A 15,737-nucleotide genomic window follows, 5' to 3' on the forward strand; every position below is an offset into this window, starting at 1 on the left:
ATTAAATCAATTGACAACAACAATTAATCACACTCACGCGAAGAAGAATGCCTCCAAGGTCAACATCAGTACTCTGGCACAACTTTACGTTAGATTTGACAAAAAATTAAGTTAAATGGCAAATTTGCAATAAAAAATTTGCATATAATAAAACAACATCCCCAATGATAAAATGTGTAGTGTGCATGAGTCTGTTCCTGAACAAAATGCTTTTATAATTGAACAGGAATTTTAACTGTAGTTTGTACTGGATGAAATATATGTATCACAAATAAATAAAAATCTATCTATCCACATACAAGTGTATGTATATGTGTGTGTGTGTGTGTGTGTGTGTAGGTAGGTATGTATGTAAATAGAATCTACCGCATATTTGTATATGAACATATTCCTTGTCTTTACGCCGCCTTCACACTGGCAGTTGAAATCAGCTCCGTAATACGCAATACGCACCCAACGGACGTCGTACTACACAGTGAAAAGCGTCGGAAGCGGGTAGAACAAAGATGGCGGAGAGATTAGAATGGTTGATTTTGTCAGTTCTGTATGATCTCTCTGATGAGGGTTATAGAGATATTAATAGGAAGGCTGCTGCGTGAGGAAAGTTGCTCAGGACGTTGACATGTCAGGTCGGCTAAAACATGTGATATAGTGGTATAATTTATACCACTATATCACATTTAGTTCGATGTCTGACTTCAATTTAATTGTATTAACTGCCCTAATAACGTTAGCAAATCATGAAAATAAAAAAAATGACATGACAACTTAACTTTTAATAAAATAAATAATGATTTTATAACGATAAGAATTCAGGTTTGTTTATCAGTATCATAGCAACGCTAACTTCCGCTGGAATTGTCGGATAGGAACCGTCCGTAGATTTTCGCAAGAGTTCAATTTTTTGAACGCATCCGGATGACCAACGGACACGATTTTCTTCGCACCGCACTCGGTCGGACCCGTTTCGGACCCATTCGCATGCGGTCTGCGAATCTCCATAGGAAATTAATGACTTCCGGTCGTTTCGGAGCCGTATCGGAGCTGATTTCAACTCCCAGTGTGAAGGCGGCGTTACACTGCGTCTAGCGTGATTTTTTTTCCCAAACCACTTCAGTGGAAATCCCGCCCTGCAGCCGATTTAAAAGTTTTCATTGGTCATGTCAATCACTGTACTGATTGCCTACACCAAACACTGATCCCTAAACCTACCCGTCACTGTAACCTAAACCAATATAATCGGCTGCAGGGCGGGATTTCCGCTGAAGTGGTTTGGGAAAAAAAATCACGCCTGCGTCTACTGTCTACACCTGACGCAGGAAGCACGACGTGACAAACCCCCGGAGTAAATGCCTTGTTCTATTTATGACCAAGCAGCACTCGCAATACATCTAATAGGAAGGACAAATGGATTTGCAACGGTCGCTTTGTCACGCACCGTGTAGAGAGTTTCTCGCTGTGTGGCACGGTAACGCCCGTTTCACACATACTCCGTGTGCAGTGCGTATGCAGTGCGTGTTTCGGTGCGTGTTGCGGTGCGTATACGGTACAGGAGCAGCACGTTCTATAGTGATTTCACATATGCTGTGTTTGCAGTGCGCTACTGATCCACAGTTTCTGTGTGCCACAAAATCAAAAATGGCTAAGTAATTTTGATTTTAAATCCAAACGTTAACTTTGACGTTGTTTAAAACAGTATGAATTAATTAATTTGAATCATTGTGATTCTTTGTTTTACATGTAGTTTCCCCCGATCCCCTCCCCAAAATATATATCATGTATTTTTTGAGGGGAAAAAAATCATATATGATGGCATTTTACAACTTTTGAGACTATAATCATACTTTTTTTTTTCTTGACCCTGTAATTTAGTAACTGTAGAACACATTAACTGTAATTATGCGTATATCATGAAATTATTACAGTTTCTTGTCAATCTATGTCTATTTTAATGTGAAAAATGCGCTGCCACTTTAATTCAGTTCGGTGCAGCACAGCAAAAATAGACTCGGTGCGGAAACGATCTCTGCACTGCTGTATACGCACCGCACATGGAACGGATCGCCGGACCGCACCCGAGTGCAGTGTGAAAGCTCTAACCTGTTAACATGGGTACGTAAAAAAATACGCACCGCATACGCACTGCAAACGGAGTAGCCTATGTGTGAAACGAGCGTGAGACACGAGAATGTTAGACACGGTGTTGGTATTTAAAAAAAAAAAGAATCGAAAATAACAGTGAGGAATCGATTCTTTCGATTCCAGAAACAGCAATCGGAATCGATTCCAAAAAATCCGGAATTGAACATCCCTACTGAAAACAAAACAGGGTTCACAAACTGTTTAATATGTTCAGCATGGTCCATGAGTGTAAGACTGGAAAAACTTGAAGGACTTTAAGAGAGGGCCACTCTCTGAGAAAACAAAGGAAATTAACATTTGAACTCCCCCTCATGCACTATTGAGACGAAGGTCTCACCTCCCTCATCCTAATCTACATTTCTCTCCCCCATTCTTCATCCTGGCAGAGATCTCCCAAACTTACACAAGAATCTAAATGGTTTAATGTGAATGATTATCATCTAGTTTTATACATATTTGATATTATTTGAAATGTCTCGGTACGACTGGTACAAATGTCTCATTCCCAAAGAAGTAAACCAAAAGGTAATAAAGTTCTAAAAGAAGTTTAGAAATATCTTCCACACCCTCCAATACTGGAGAGTGTGCCTTTGAGTTAACACCTTCGACCATTTGACTGAATGCTAATTTTCCACTGCTAGCAAATGGTGACTTACAGGTAAAATTCAACTGTGAATGATGTTTAGATTTGAAATGGGGTCTGAATATATAATGAAACGCAGCGAGAGCTCAGGGCCTTTTCTATATCTGAGATCGGCCCGTGAGGCTGAGAGTTGCGAGTCTCTCAGCCTCACGCATTTCTTGTCGGGTAAACTCTTTCCTCTTTGTTCTAGAGCCTTTGATGTTTTGCATTGATTTTCTTTGAATTGATCATGGAATTGTAATGATACATTTACCTGACATATTAAATTGTGATATTTGATTATTCTAATTGACTTTGACATTATTTTCATTCAAGAGTTTAAAAGAATAGTAAAACATTCACTCACATTTAATGATGCACATATATCATTAAAGCCTTTTCATTTATGGAGTCAGATGAAATAACGAGAAAATACATATGAGAAAATGTATTGCATTTAACCAAAAATACTTTCCCGCGAGAAAAGACAGTAACACGCAAAGACCTTCACCACTAATTCAAATACCGCCATTGGATCGAGTTAGACGGCCTTACATGAGTATAAAATTACACCTTAGTAAGATATAAATCAACATTTGTGAGAATCAACATTTGTGAGCGTCACTACGGGAAGCGGAAAGTGTCCGACTTCACTTCTCTGATTTCAACTCCTCCCGACTGTCCTCGCCAACTCTCACCGATCGCTTCATCCAGCCGAAGTCAAACACACCTAGTGTCGTAGCTGGGAATGACATCACAAAAAAATGTACTGCGTTCCAGTAAAACTGGTCAGTAATTTGAGATGGACGCATCCAATGGTATAATGCACAGATAATCTTGAAGTATCATGACCATAAATAGAGGTTGGATATTGTGGTATTGGTATTGTGTGAACAGAATTGAAATAAACAGAAGTGCTTATAAAAAACGTATTACTACTGTTTCACTACGGTTGGATTCTGGATTGGATTCTGAAGTCAAAGGGGTTGCAGTTCCCCCCAGTTTCCCAATCAATGCACCTGTGTCAACTGGTGGAATAAAAGGGATGAAAAAATTACTTAAAATTAAACCAGCTTCTCACACAAAGCTATTTATGGCTTCAGAAAATGGCTGGATCACAACACATATGAACTGAATTTATTGTGTAGTGCTTAAAATAACAGTGATCCGAAACAACTTCTGCTCTAGTGTGAATCATGTTTTTCTGTCATGAAAAGCAATGTCATGTTTATATTTGAACACTCTTGATACTCAAATCTGTTTTACCTGCACACCGTCCAGTCCAGAACTGTCTTACATGCTCCTCATATCCACTAGGTGGCGCTCTTTCAGTGTGATTAATGTAATATTCAGTCAGTGCTGATGGTGGGAGGAGCCAGTAAAGCTGATCATTACTGATAAAGAGCTGAAGAAAGAGGAAGGAACTAAAGCAGACAGATGTAGAGACAGAGAGATTCACACAGAGAACATTCAGCATAAAGAAGACTGAACTCAACTCACAATGAAGATCCTCCTCATCTTCTTCACTTTCTCCCTGATCTCAGGTCAGAGCTTTTCTCTTTCATCACTGCAGTAATGATGCTGTTTTCTGTTCATGAGGTTTCTGATCACAGTATCAATCTGATTGACAGGTGCAGTGAGATGCGTCAGTGTCACTGGATATTCTGGAGGAAGTCTTCTTGTTGATTCTGGGAAACTCTGGTTCAGTGACTCCGCTAAATATATGGCCAAATTACAGTGGAGACCAATAATAAATTATAAGAAACATGATAGATGGATTAATGAAGGACGATTCACACTGTTTTGTAACAATGATGGAAACCTCATGATTTACATCAGAGATTTAATTCAACAAGATGCTGGAAGATACAAGATAAGAGTTGTTGGCCAGCAGTTCATTTATATGACTTTGAAAGTGGAAGAAGGTCAGTCATTTTAAGATTGAGTTCTTTGTGTAGTACAACTATTGATCATTTTAAAGCTTTTATATATGTAAAATATATTTCTTAATTTTGTGAATGACAGATTCATGTTGTAAAGAGTCAAAGAGAGTGATGGGGAATATTGGAGAAACTGCAACCTTCAGCTGTGAATATTCACAGAATCATATTAATGATCCCAAGATCATATTCAAAGAAGGAAAAGACTCTATTGAAGAGTTGATACACGCCACTGACACATGGAATAAGAAAGAAAGATTCAGTATTTCTAATGACAGACATACAAATCTCTTCAGTGTGAACATTTCTTCTGTGACTCCAGATGATGGAGGAGTTTATTTATGTGGAGTTTGGATCAACAGAGACTCGTACAGTTACTCCATTATTAATACTGTTTATTTGCATATAATGAGTGAGTAGAACAAATAATAAATTTTGTCACTGTTTTCCTTGTTTCAATTTTTTATCTTTGTTCTTCCAGCCTATAAACAAAGACTTTGAATGTTGACAGATTCGTGTTGTGGAGTGTCAAAGACAGTGAATGTAAACAGTGGAGAAACTGCTGCTTTCAGCTGTGAATATTCTTGGGATCAAAGGAATGATTGGAAAACCTTATTCAAAACCAAAAATAACATTATTGATGAGGTGATCTCCACTACTACATGGGATAAGAAAAGAAAAGTCAGCATTCATAACAACGTCTTGAGTGTGAGAATTTCTGCTGTAACTCCAGATGATGGAGGAGTTTATTTATGTGGACTTTGGATCAGAGGACACTCGTACAGTTACTCCATTATTAATACTGTTTATCTGCATGTTATTAGTAAGTAGAACAAGCTCAGTCAAATCTGGTATAACATTTTATTGAGGTCTTTGTTCGTGAAGAATTGATTAGGTATGATGCTGTGATTGACAGCTAAAGTGGGCGTGTCTAAAGCGACTGGCCACTCAGGAGGTCGTATGATGATCAAGTGTGAACATCCTCAATACAAAACCAAGCCAAAATACATCTGTAAAGAATCAGATGGATGTTCAGAGAGGAAGAATCCAGGAGTTCAGGATGAATGGATGGAGAATGGAGATGTTTCTTTATATGACGACACCAGAGCAGGAGTCTTGATGGTGTTTTTTAGAGAGCTGAAAGCTGCAGATGCAGGAACATACAGATGTGGAGTGAATGTGTCTCACTATACTGAGAGCTTCACTGAACTTCAGCTGGACGTCAGAGATGGTGAGGAACCAGATATACTTTATCTGGCATACGTAAAATGTCTGTTACAATGTTTAATGTAATTTCTCTTGGCTTAGATGTTAAATATCCTAAGACAAAGACTGAATCTGCTCATCTTGGTGAAGAAGTCAACATCACCTGTCAGATCCCAGAGGAACATAAAGTTCATTTCTGCAAAGATGATGATAATCACATCTGTCAAAACATCCGCACATCTACAGTGACAGAAATGAGTCCTTCATCTGAGAGAAATGAAGAGAGAGTTTTTACAGTGAGCATCAGTAATGTGAGCGTGAGAGATGCTGGAGTTTACTGGTGTGGAGCAGAAACCAGAGACACACATTTGACTTTCATCTCCCTGACCACCAAAATTCAGCTCAACCTCTTCAGTGAGTGAATTCAGATAATGTATTAGAAACAATGTAGCCATCTAACATTTATGTATTTACAGTGAGATGGATGTTGAGTAAATAAGGTGTATTATAAATTATTACAATATACGATTTACAGTTAAAGTGGGCGTGTCTAGAGCGACTGGCCAATCAGGAGGTCGTATGATGATCAAGTGTGAACATCCTCAACACAAAACCAAGCCAAAATACATCCGTAAAGATTCAGATGGATGTTCAGAGAGGAAGAATCCAGGAGTTCAGGATGAATGGATGGAGAATGGAGATGTTTCTTTATATGACGACACCAGAGCAGGAGTCCTGATGGTGTTTTTTAGAGAGCTGAAAGCTGCAGATGCAGGGACATACAGATGTGGAGTGAATGTGTCTCACTATACTGAGAGCTTCACTGAACTTCAGCTGGACGTCAGAGACGGTGAGGAACCCCACACACTTTATTTGGCATTTATGTATTTATGTATATTTATGTAATTTGTCTTTATTTACAGATGTAACGTTTGTGACTGAATCTGCTCATCTTGGTGAAGAAGTCAACATCACCTGTCAGATCCCAGAGGAACATAAAGTTCATTTTTGTAAAGATGATGATAATCACATCTGTCAAAACATCAGCACATCTGCAGTGACAGAAATGAGTCCTTCATCTGAGAGAAATGAAGAGAGAGTTTTTACAGTGAGCATCAGTAATGTGAGCGTGAGAGATGCTGGAGTTTACTGGTGTGGAGCAGAAACCAGAGACACACATTTGACTTTCATCTCCCTGACCACCAAAATTCAGCTCAACCTCTTCAGTGAGTGAATTCAGATGATTTCATTGTAGTAAATAACAGTAGCAAGTCATGATGTAACTATCTGTTAAATGGCATAGAGTCAAACTGTATCTGCTTAGGATAAACTTAAAGCTACAAAAAATATAAACATCTTGGGAAATTCGTGCCCATTATTCTACTTTCCATTATATAGGTTAAATTACCTGATCCTTCTTACATTACTGTAGCTAAATTTTATAATCCATGTTGTCAGATTTAGTTGGGTTGGTGTGGCATCAACTGCATTTAGTTGATTTTTTGTAATCAATATCTAGAAACAGTATCCTTTTGGTTTCAATGAGAACACAAAATGTTTTAGATCCTATTTCCACCTGTATTTACTGCTAAACACTTGTGATTGGGTGTGTCTTATTATCAAGTAGAAACAGGGCTGGAACAGATGTATAAAACTTCTAGGATACTACTGTACCCAAGCCTGCAGGAGGTTACAATGGTAGTTGCGATGGCAGCCACAGTACAACGGCGCTAGTGCGCTCACCACACACCAGCTAGCTTTTAGTTTGGAGAGGAGAGAAAGTGATCAAGCCAATTGATTGAGCCGATTGATAATGGTCAATGGAGGGAATTTGGCCAGGACACCGGGGTTACACCCCTACACAGCAAAATCCCCAGTGTTAAATGAACACTCCTGGTGTACATATAGGTCCAACTACAGGGTGTTAAAAATGAACACTGAAGCAGTGTTGAAGTTAATGAGATAATTAAGTGATTAATTAAGTGATGATTGGCCATTAGTGGTGACACGAAGAATCAATAAGAAGAATCATTGAAGGAAAGAGAAACAACAAGAACGGAAAAAAAGAGAAACACAAGAACTACTGACTTCGAGCCTTTACACATTATTGCACTTATTATTACTAGTGTGACTTTATTTCTGTCATACATCTACAAAAGTTATTGAGAATCAACAGAAGTTTAGACGGAATGTTTTATGGAATTTTTCATTTCAAGTCACCATTATGGTGGTCAGTGTTTGTTTTAGTTGGGCTCTTGAACCTTTTCATTTTTTATTGTTAGTTTTTCTCTGGCTTCTACAACATTGTGTTTATAAAGCACATTTGTTAGTGCATGAGAAAACCTGCTAACAATATGTTGTGATGATGACATTATCATCACGTAGTGACCTGATTCACTGATGTCAGTCAGAGTCAAAATCTTTGACTATATGATTGATGTTGGGTTTTAGTATTGGTGATTGTAGCCCTGAGATTCTACAGTTTGAGATCCAACAGCAATATGAACAATTTTGAAAAATCTTTGTGCACTGGAGCTCTTGTATTTAGACACACAAACATCAAGAATCAGCATATGAATCACAACAATGGTGACAATAAACAAACTAGTGACACAGATCAACTCTGAACATCACAAAACAAGCTATTAAAGTCATAACAAAACAATAGCAAAAAAAAAAAACATGCAAACAGGAAAAACAATGAAAATTACAGGACAATTCAGCTGTATAATTTATTCATACTGCACTGCATGATGGGAGCCATGGATGCATTTTGATTGGTGGCTCCCATCATGCACTGCAATATGAAGCTTTTGTGTGATTGTCACCATTGTTGAGATTCATATGTAGATTCTTGATATCTGTGTGTGATTTTAAAACCTTCAGATTATTAAAGCACAGCTGGAATTAGCTTTTGTAATGAATAAAACCTTTGTATAATCAGTTTATAATGTTGGTTGAGTGAATCAGGACATTACAGGATTGTAACTTCTTAATTTAAACATAACCATCATGACCTGGGCTGTGTTCCCCAAAAGCATTTTAAGCCTAACTTGATCATAGAACGATAGCAACAAAAGGTCTGTACGATCAAATTAGGCTCATGATGTTTTCAGAAAACACAGCCCATGTCATGGTTTCTCTTGCAGTAACACATGTGTTTTATAAACACAGAAGCATTACCATCTAAAATTCTGTTCAATATAAATAAGAATGTGTGTAGATGTATGACATAAATACATGGTAATAATAAGTACAATAATGTGTAATGGCTCGAAGTCAGTATTTCTTGTGTTTCTCTTTTTTTCTGTTCTTGCTGTTTCTCTTTCCTTCAATAATTCTTCTTCTTTACATTAGGTGTCACCACTAATGGCCAATCATCACTTAATTAATCACTTAATTATGTCATTAACTTCAACACTGCTTCAGTGTTCATTTTTAACACCCTGTAGTTGGACCTATATGTACACCGAGAGTGTACATATGTACACTGGGGATTTTGCTGTGTACTCTTTACAAGATGTGCCATGGGATTTTTAATGACGACAGAGAGTCAGGACTTCTGTTTAACCAAAGGACGGTGCTTGTTTCAGTATAGTGTCCCCATCACTAAACTGGGGCATTAGGATCCACACAGACCACATGGTGAGCACCCCCTGCTGGCCTCAGTAACACCTGCTTGACTTTGCAGATATCACTCGTCTAATCGACTGTCTTTTTCATCTCACATTTCAAGCCGGACCATTCGAAACTCAGTCTGGCTGTAGAACGAGTCATAAGCTCCACTAGCTCATCGTATTCAACGTTTAGCTGTATGGACCAGGAAACAGATCTTTTATAAATAGCTGCCTCTACTTATACCACACTTTCTATATAGTCAAAATCATAAGCGAGCAACGAGTCCTCATTTACCACGGAAGAAGCCGCCGGGCAGGCTTCCACTTCGGGCATACAGACAGCGGAGCTTGCAGGAGAAGTGAAGGGAACTTTCTTACGCTCCTCAAACTGGTCTGTGTGAGATCCCCTCGTCTGCAGCCTGTGCGCTCCCATACAGAAATGTATATATTCATATATATATAATTCATATATATAAAACACATAGACATCTATGAAACATATATTTCAAAATATAGCAAAAATGTCAGTTTTCATGTAAGTGCCATATATTTTCCCGTATATGCACATAAATGTTAAATATATGTAAGACGCATATATGTACTTATTTCAATGCATCAGTATCACATTCATGTATGTTTACATACATTTCTTAAACATGTGGGAAACAAATATGTATGTCACATATTTATACTTAATGTTGTCCATATATGCGATAAACCAATACTATACTGTAATATATGCAGATATATGGTACCATATATGGATGAACTCAAATATTTTCTTCACATGTTTGGACACATAAATGTTCATATATGTTGCAGGCATATATTGTGTTCTTAGATAAGTCAAATATATGTATAGATATATGTTGTGCTATTTAAAATATAAGTACATATATGGCCATATATTACATTTTTGTATGGGCTGCCTCAGCAATCACAGGGCTGGACGCCTCTGGCCTTCTAGTCTCCAGCTTCACCTTGCTTCTCGCTCCCTCGACTTCACCTAGGACCATCGTTCTTACCTCAACTGCTCATCACTGAGCACTAGCAGCGCCAGGATTTTGATTGTAGGTGGGCCTCCAGAAAACTGGATGGGCCAGTTAAAATAAGGCAAAAAAAAAAAAAAGGGGTTCCCCTTCATCTCCGTTTCAGTGCTTTTCTGCGGCACTGTGTACAGCGACTCAGTAGCCTACCTGTGTGGCTCTTGTGTCACTGTCCTCAGCTTAGTGCTGAAGCAGACAAAGACGGCAGTAAGCCTATAACTTGATTTATCTCTTTTGAATGTTCAATACACAAAAAGACTGAAACGGAATTATATCTTTGGAGGGTCTCTGTTTCTCTCTCCAGTTATTTACCCAGCACGACGGGCAGGGAACTGTCCAACATTATTTAACTTTTTCTTATAAAGTTAGAATGACAGAAGAACTGTATCGACATGAAATAACAGCAGCATTGAATCTGACACAGCTGCTAAACAAAAACAGCAGGAAAACTATAGAAAATTATTTAACTGTGTTGTATTTATTCAGAATGATAGAAGAACTGTATCAACATGAAATAATTAAATGAACAACATATCTAACCATAAACTACAGCATCCGAGATAGCGGGACATGGGGCTTGTTACAGCAGGAGACGGCGGGGTTTCGTGCTGAACACAGCAAGAATGTCTTGATTTTCCAGTGAATCAGTCAATTCCCTTTCAAATGAAAGCAGGGACAAAGATTTCAGTCTATCTGTCAACATTGTTGCCCTGGTGCCTGTTTTAATCCGATTGCCAGCTGAAAAGAGTCTCTCCACAATTCATGTCGTCATAGGCAATGTGAGGAGGGCCCGCAGGAGACTGTTCATGTTGGGGATAATATCACGGGGGCATGCGTCGAGCACTACTACGAGTGTTTCTTTTTTCTCTGTCTTGTTGGCCTTTGCCTTTCTTTGAAGCTACTGCACAAACACAGTGTGCGGATGAGAGGATGAGAGCCATGTCACCAAAGGTGTCTGACCGTGGCAAGCAGGCAGCAGCGCCTCTCATAAAGCAGTATGTGTCGGGCTTGAAACGAGTGTTCAGCTCCATCATCTGTTTGTCCATGATGTCATTCCATAATTTCTGTAGCTCCGGCTTTTGCTGTACAGGTGATGATTTGCCCAGAGTAGAATCAACGTGTGTATTGTATAACCTGGCCGCCAACTTCCTCTTGCCTGATCCACTGATATCCCAGCGCACAATCTCATGTTTATTCATCAGCTCATCTGCCAGTGCCATTACTTTATCAAATGCATCATTTTCATTCCTGAATTGTGTGTAGCTGTCCTTGAGCCCTTCAATCAGATCAATACAATCTGTAACTGATAATGTGGAAGATTGCAAGCCAATAGTGGCGTAGTCGCTGACTTCAAATAACTGGTTGAATGTGACAAGCAGAAACAAAAACTTTTTCGTTTGCATTTGGTGCAGTAGGGAGTCAGCTTCAAGTTTTGTTTGGCCAGAACTTTCGGAGAATGTGGCGAGGGTCTCCAAAATAGGTCCCAGGAGCGTCAACACCTTACTGGCTGCATTTGACCATGAGCTCCACCTCACATCACAGGATCTCTCGAGCTCCAGTGTTTTTTGCTCTGGTCGCATCTGTTTTTGAATTTCCAAGTTATGCAAGCTGTTTATTATATCGAAAAACGTTGAAATGCCAGGAGATACTTTAGCTGCTGTGCACAAGACAAGGTTAAGTCTATGTGAGTTACAATGGACATATAAAGCGTGGGGAAATCTATCTTCAGTATCACATGTACCCCTCCTCTGTTCCCCGACATGACTGATGCGCCGTCAAACCCAAATCCAAAATCTTAGCCGATATTGCCTGTGCAGTCATGTTGTCAGTTTCCACAAATCCCACAGCCCGTTCTTTCAATGTGCCGTTGTGCAGGTATCCGACGCATACTGCCCCTAGCTCTCTTTTTGACAAGTCTTTGCACTCATCTGCTAAAATCGCATAATATGTGTCCGTCTCATAATGCAAATCTGCCTTTATTTTTTTGACAAGGAGTGATGCTGCAATTTCCTGATTCCAGATTCCTTCAATCTCATTTTGTATAACGTGGTGCAGTAGTTTACCATTCTTGGGTAATTCATCCAGTCGCCTTTTTATTTCTGGGTCATATTTGGAAGTCAGGTCAAGTAGTTCCAAAAAGTTATCTGACCATATTTTGATTATCTAAAACCAGGACACTCTGCCCGGCAATGAGATACTCAAATGATGCTCGAAGTTTACTCAAAGATGCCTTATTAATTTCAATACATTTAGAGTAGGCTATGCCTCCTCTGTATGGATAGAAAATTGTTACATTACAAAATACTATCTATAACCAAAGACACAAATTCAGATAGGCTTCTCAGAGGTTACACTCAACATGTTTTATTATGACAGGTTTCAAAAATAATGAATGAAATAATGATAGAAATAATGTCTCTTCTGTATTAGTAAAATAAATAAATAATAAATAAATAACTAAAAAAATACCTCCAAACCGTTGCCACTGAAACTGCATATTAACGCACCAGTGGGGCTCGACAGCCTTAGTCAAACGGGTTGGCGCGTATGGTTGGGTTGCAGAGAGATTGCGAGATTGTGGTTAGGTCTCAACAGCAATTGTTGGTTTATTTGTATAGGTTGTATAGTATTTACAGTCATTACGTTCCTGTATATATTGCGTGAATGACGGGTGGTTGGGCAGATATTGTGTTTTGTGGTAGGTGGTATGCCATACTGAACCGTTGCCACTGAAACTGCATATTAACGCACAAGTGGGGCTCAACAGCCTTAGTCAAACGGGTTGGCACGTATGGTTGGGTTGCGGAGAGATTGGGAGATTGTGGTTAGGTCTCAGTAGCAAGAGGGAAGTAGAGGTCAGTAAGCTGGGCTGAGTTGAGTGGGGGACGGAGGGGGGTGACTCTGGGACGCCAGAGTCACTGTCGAGCCCTCTTGAGGTGTTGTGGGCTAGTCGACGAAACACTGAGGACGGAAGGTGCCCACTTGAAGACCCTAGAGATGTCCCCTACTCAGCTCAATCCAGATGGTTGTCATGGGGGGACCGTACTGTGGTTGCAGCCGTTGTGTGTGCTGACGCGTGTTAACACTAGACAGAAGGAGATTTACATCACCACATGGAAAGAAGCGTAAATGGATGGAGAAGCATAGGTTACTGTAAAGCTATGTCTTAGTTGGTGCTCATCTTGGCGAAAGCCGAGTACAAATCAGCATGAAGTTTTAACATCTACTCTCGTGTAATGGAAATCTTAACAAAAAACTAACTAACAGAAGATATTTATATCTTTAGTTTTCTTCTTGCTCTTTATCATGTTTTTCTTTTTTAATGGCCCAATGAAAAATAATGAAAACCAGGACATTTTCATCACTTTATAAAAAACAGCCAGGACAGGACGTGAAAACAGGACATGTCCTGGGAAAATAGGACGTTTGGTCACCCTAGCTTAAAGGGTTAAATTATCTTGCACAGATGGACGAACTCGAAACATGCTTGATGCTAAATCTGCAATTTATGCGAAGTTCTCCAAACATCACCATGATTTTGAGGCGGAGGAGGACGAAAAGTGCCATCATTGCAGCCTGCGCATGGCCGCATGCGCTTCAGTTATTGTGTGCTAGAGAAATCTCAGGACTGGTGGAAGCATATTGTGTTTAAATATAGGCTTTAACGAGGAGCAGTGGGTCCGAAATTTTAGGATGAGCAAGCCAACCTTTGATATGTTGATATGTGTCAACGTTTGTCCACATTCACGTTTTCTCTATGACGTTTTGTCAGGCAATCCATTCCTTTGCAGATGGGGTTTCTCTCGTCATTAAACCGCGGAGACGTTGTCTAAATGCATTGACACATATCTGATTTATTTCTAATTTATTTCCACATATGAATGAGGCCTGAAACCGATCTCGAAATATCCGAATGCATGCGTTTTTTTCTTGTTTACATGGTCACAGAACACATCCGATCTGTCACTGTGTCACATTCAAATGAGCAAAAAATCGGAATCGGGTCAAATTTCACTGACAGTGTAAACGAGGCCTACATGCACTTTTCAGCTATTTTCATGTTAAGTCAAACAAAAATAAAAGTGAGGAGTTAAGAGTCTGACATTGCTATGTGTGTGTGTGTGTTTTTTTTTTTTTTTGAGAGTGGGGGAGAGGGAGGGAGGGAGGGAGGGGGGGGGGGGTAACTTACCGATTGGGTAAGTCGTGTCAAAGGGAGGACCACTGTTTTAGAGTTTGAAAACCCCTGCGTTAGCTTAACTGTTAGCCTAACTGTTAGCCTACTTGCTTGATGGTGTGAGGGGGTGGCTACGGGAGGACTTGATGGAGAGAGGGCGGCCGAGCAGGATGGTAACTCTACATTTGTAAACGTGTTACTAAAATTGGCAGTAGTTTCCTCCTCCTGCTCCTCGGAGTGTTTTTTGCTAAATTTAAATGAAAACAAGCTGCTTTGCTTTGCTATATTACGCTTCATTTTAGCTAATAGCTACCGTCTGTTTCTGTCTCATTGAAAATCTTGCGCGCCAACGTCATTCATTTCATTGGATCACTTGCTGGTGACGATGCAGCCTGTGGGCAGGCTTAAGAGTCCACACGTGGGGTAGAAGCTGCTGATTGGTTGAGAAGCTTTCACTCAAAGCTTTCCTCTGGCCCAGGTCCACCCAGGCCCAATGGTAGCGCCGCGGGTGTCACCGAAGCTCCGCCTTGGCCTCCAGGCATTTGCAGCTTATATGAGCTTTATGGTATTGATAATTCAGTATATTTGTGTTAAATGAATTATTTTGTTTCTTTGCAGTGGCTCCAGTAGTGAGACGTGAAGGAGAATCTGCTGAGATCTTCTGCCCTTATGATTCAATCTATAAATCAAAGTCAAAGTCTCTCTGTAAGGGGAAGTGCTCCACTAGAGATAGAAATACTCTCAATGAGACTGTGAGAGAAGAGAAAGAGACCAAGACTGACAGATTGACTCTGAATGATGACGTCACTGCAAGTGTCTTCACTGGGACCATCACTGGACTGAGAGCAGAGGATGCTGGGAAATACTGGTGTGCAGTGACATTAGAGAGAGACGTGAATTATCTTTACACTCATCTGATCGTCATCATGAACGAGGGTGAGGAAGATTTATACATCTGAATATGTGAAACTATGGCTGTGAATTGATATC

General features: G+C 39.7%; 1 protein-coding gene across 5 annotated transcripts in view; it reads left to right on the forward strand.

Moving 5' to 3' along the window:
- LOC143705652 (polymeric immunoglobulin receptor) overlaps window positions 1-15,737 on the forward strand; it is a 232,995-nt gene that overhangs the window by 213,511 nt on the left and 3,747 nt on the right. For 3 of the 5 annotated variants that reach the window (XM_077197509.1, XM_077197510.1, XM_077197511.1), the window contains 5 exons: window positions 5,621-5,935; window positions 6,013-6,324; window positions 6,446-6,760; window positions 6,834-7,136; window positions 15,366-15,683. In XM_077197509.1, the coding sequence (XP_077053624.1) occupies window positions 5,621-5,935; window positions 6,013-6,324; window positions 6,446-6,760; window positions 6,834-7,136; window positions 15,366-15,683 (1,563 nt within the window). Of the gene's footprint in view, window positions 1-4,057; window positions 4,309-4,395; window positions 4,690-4,789; window positions 5,117-5,215; window positions 5,528-5,620; window positions 5,936-6,012; window positions 6,325-6,445; window positions 6,761-6,833; window positions 7,137-15,365; window positions 15,684-15,737 lie in introns of those variants that run through there. The other 2 variants (XM_077197508.1, XM_077197512.1) reach the window with 2 other exon arrangements.

The sequence above is a fragment of the Siphateles boraxobius genome, unplaced genomic scaffold (genome assembly GCF_051911475.1).
Source record: "Siphateles boraxobius isolate OS27281-9 unplaced genomic scaffold, OSU_SipBor_1 111, whole genome shotgun sequence".
Classification (NCBI taxonomy): domain Eukaryota; kingdom Metazoa; phylum Chordata; class Actinopteri; order Cypriniformes; family Leuciscidae; genus Siphateles; species Siphateles boraxobius.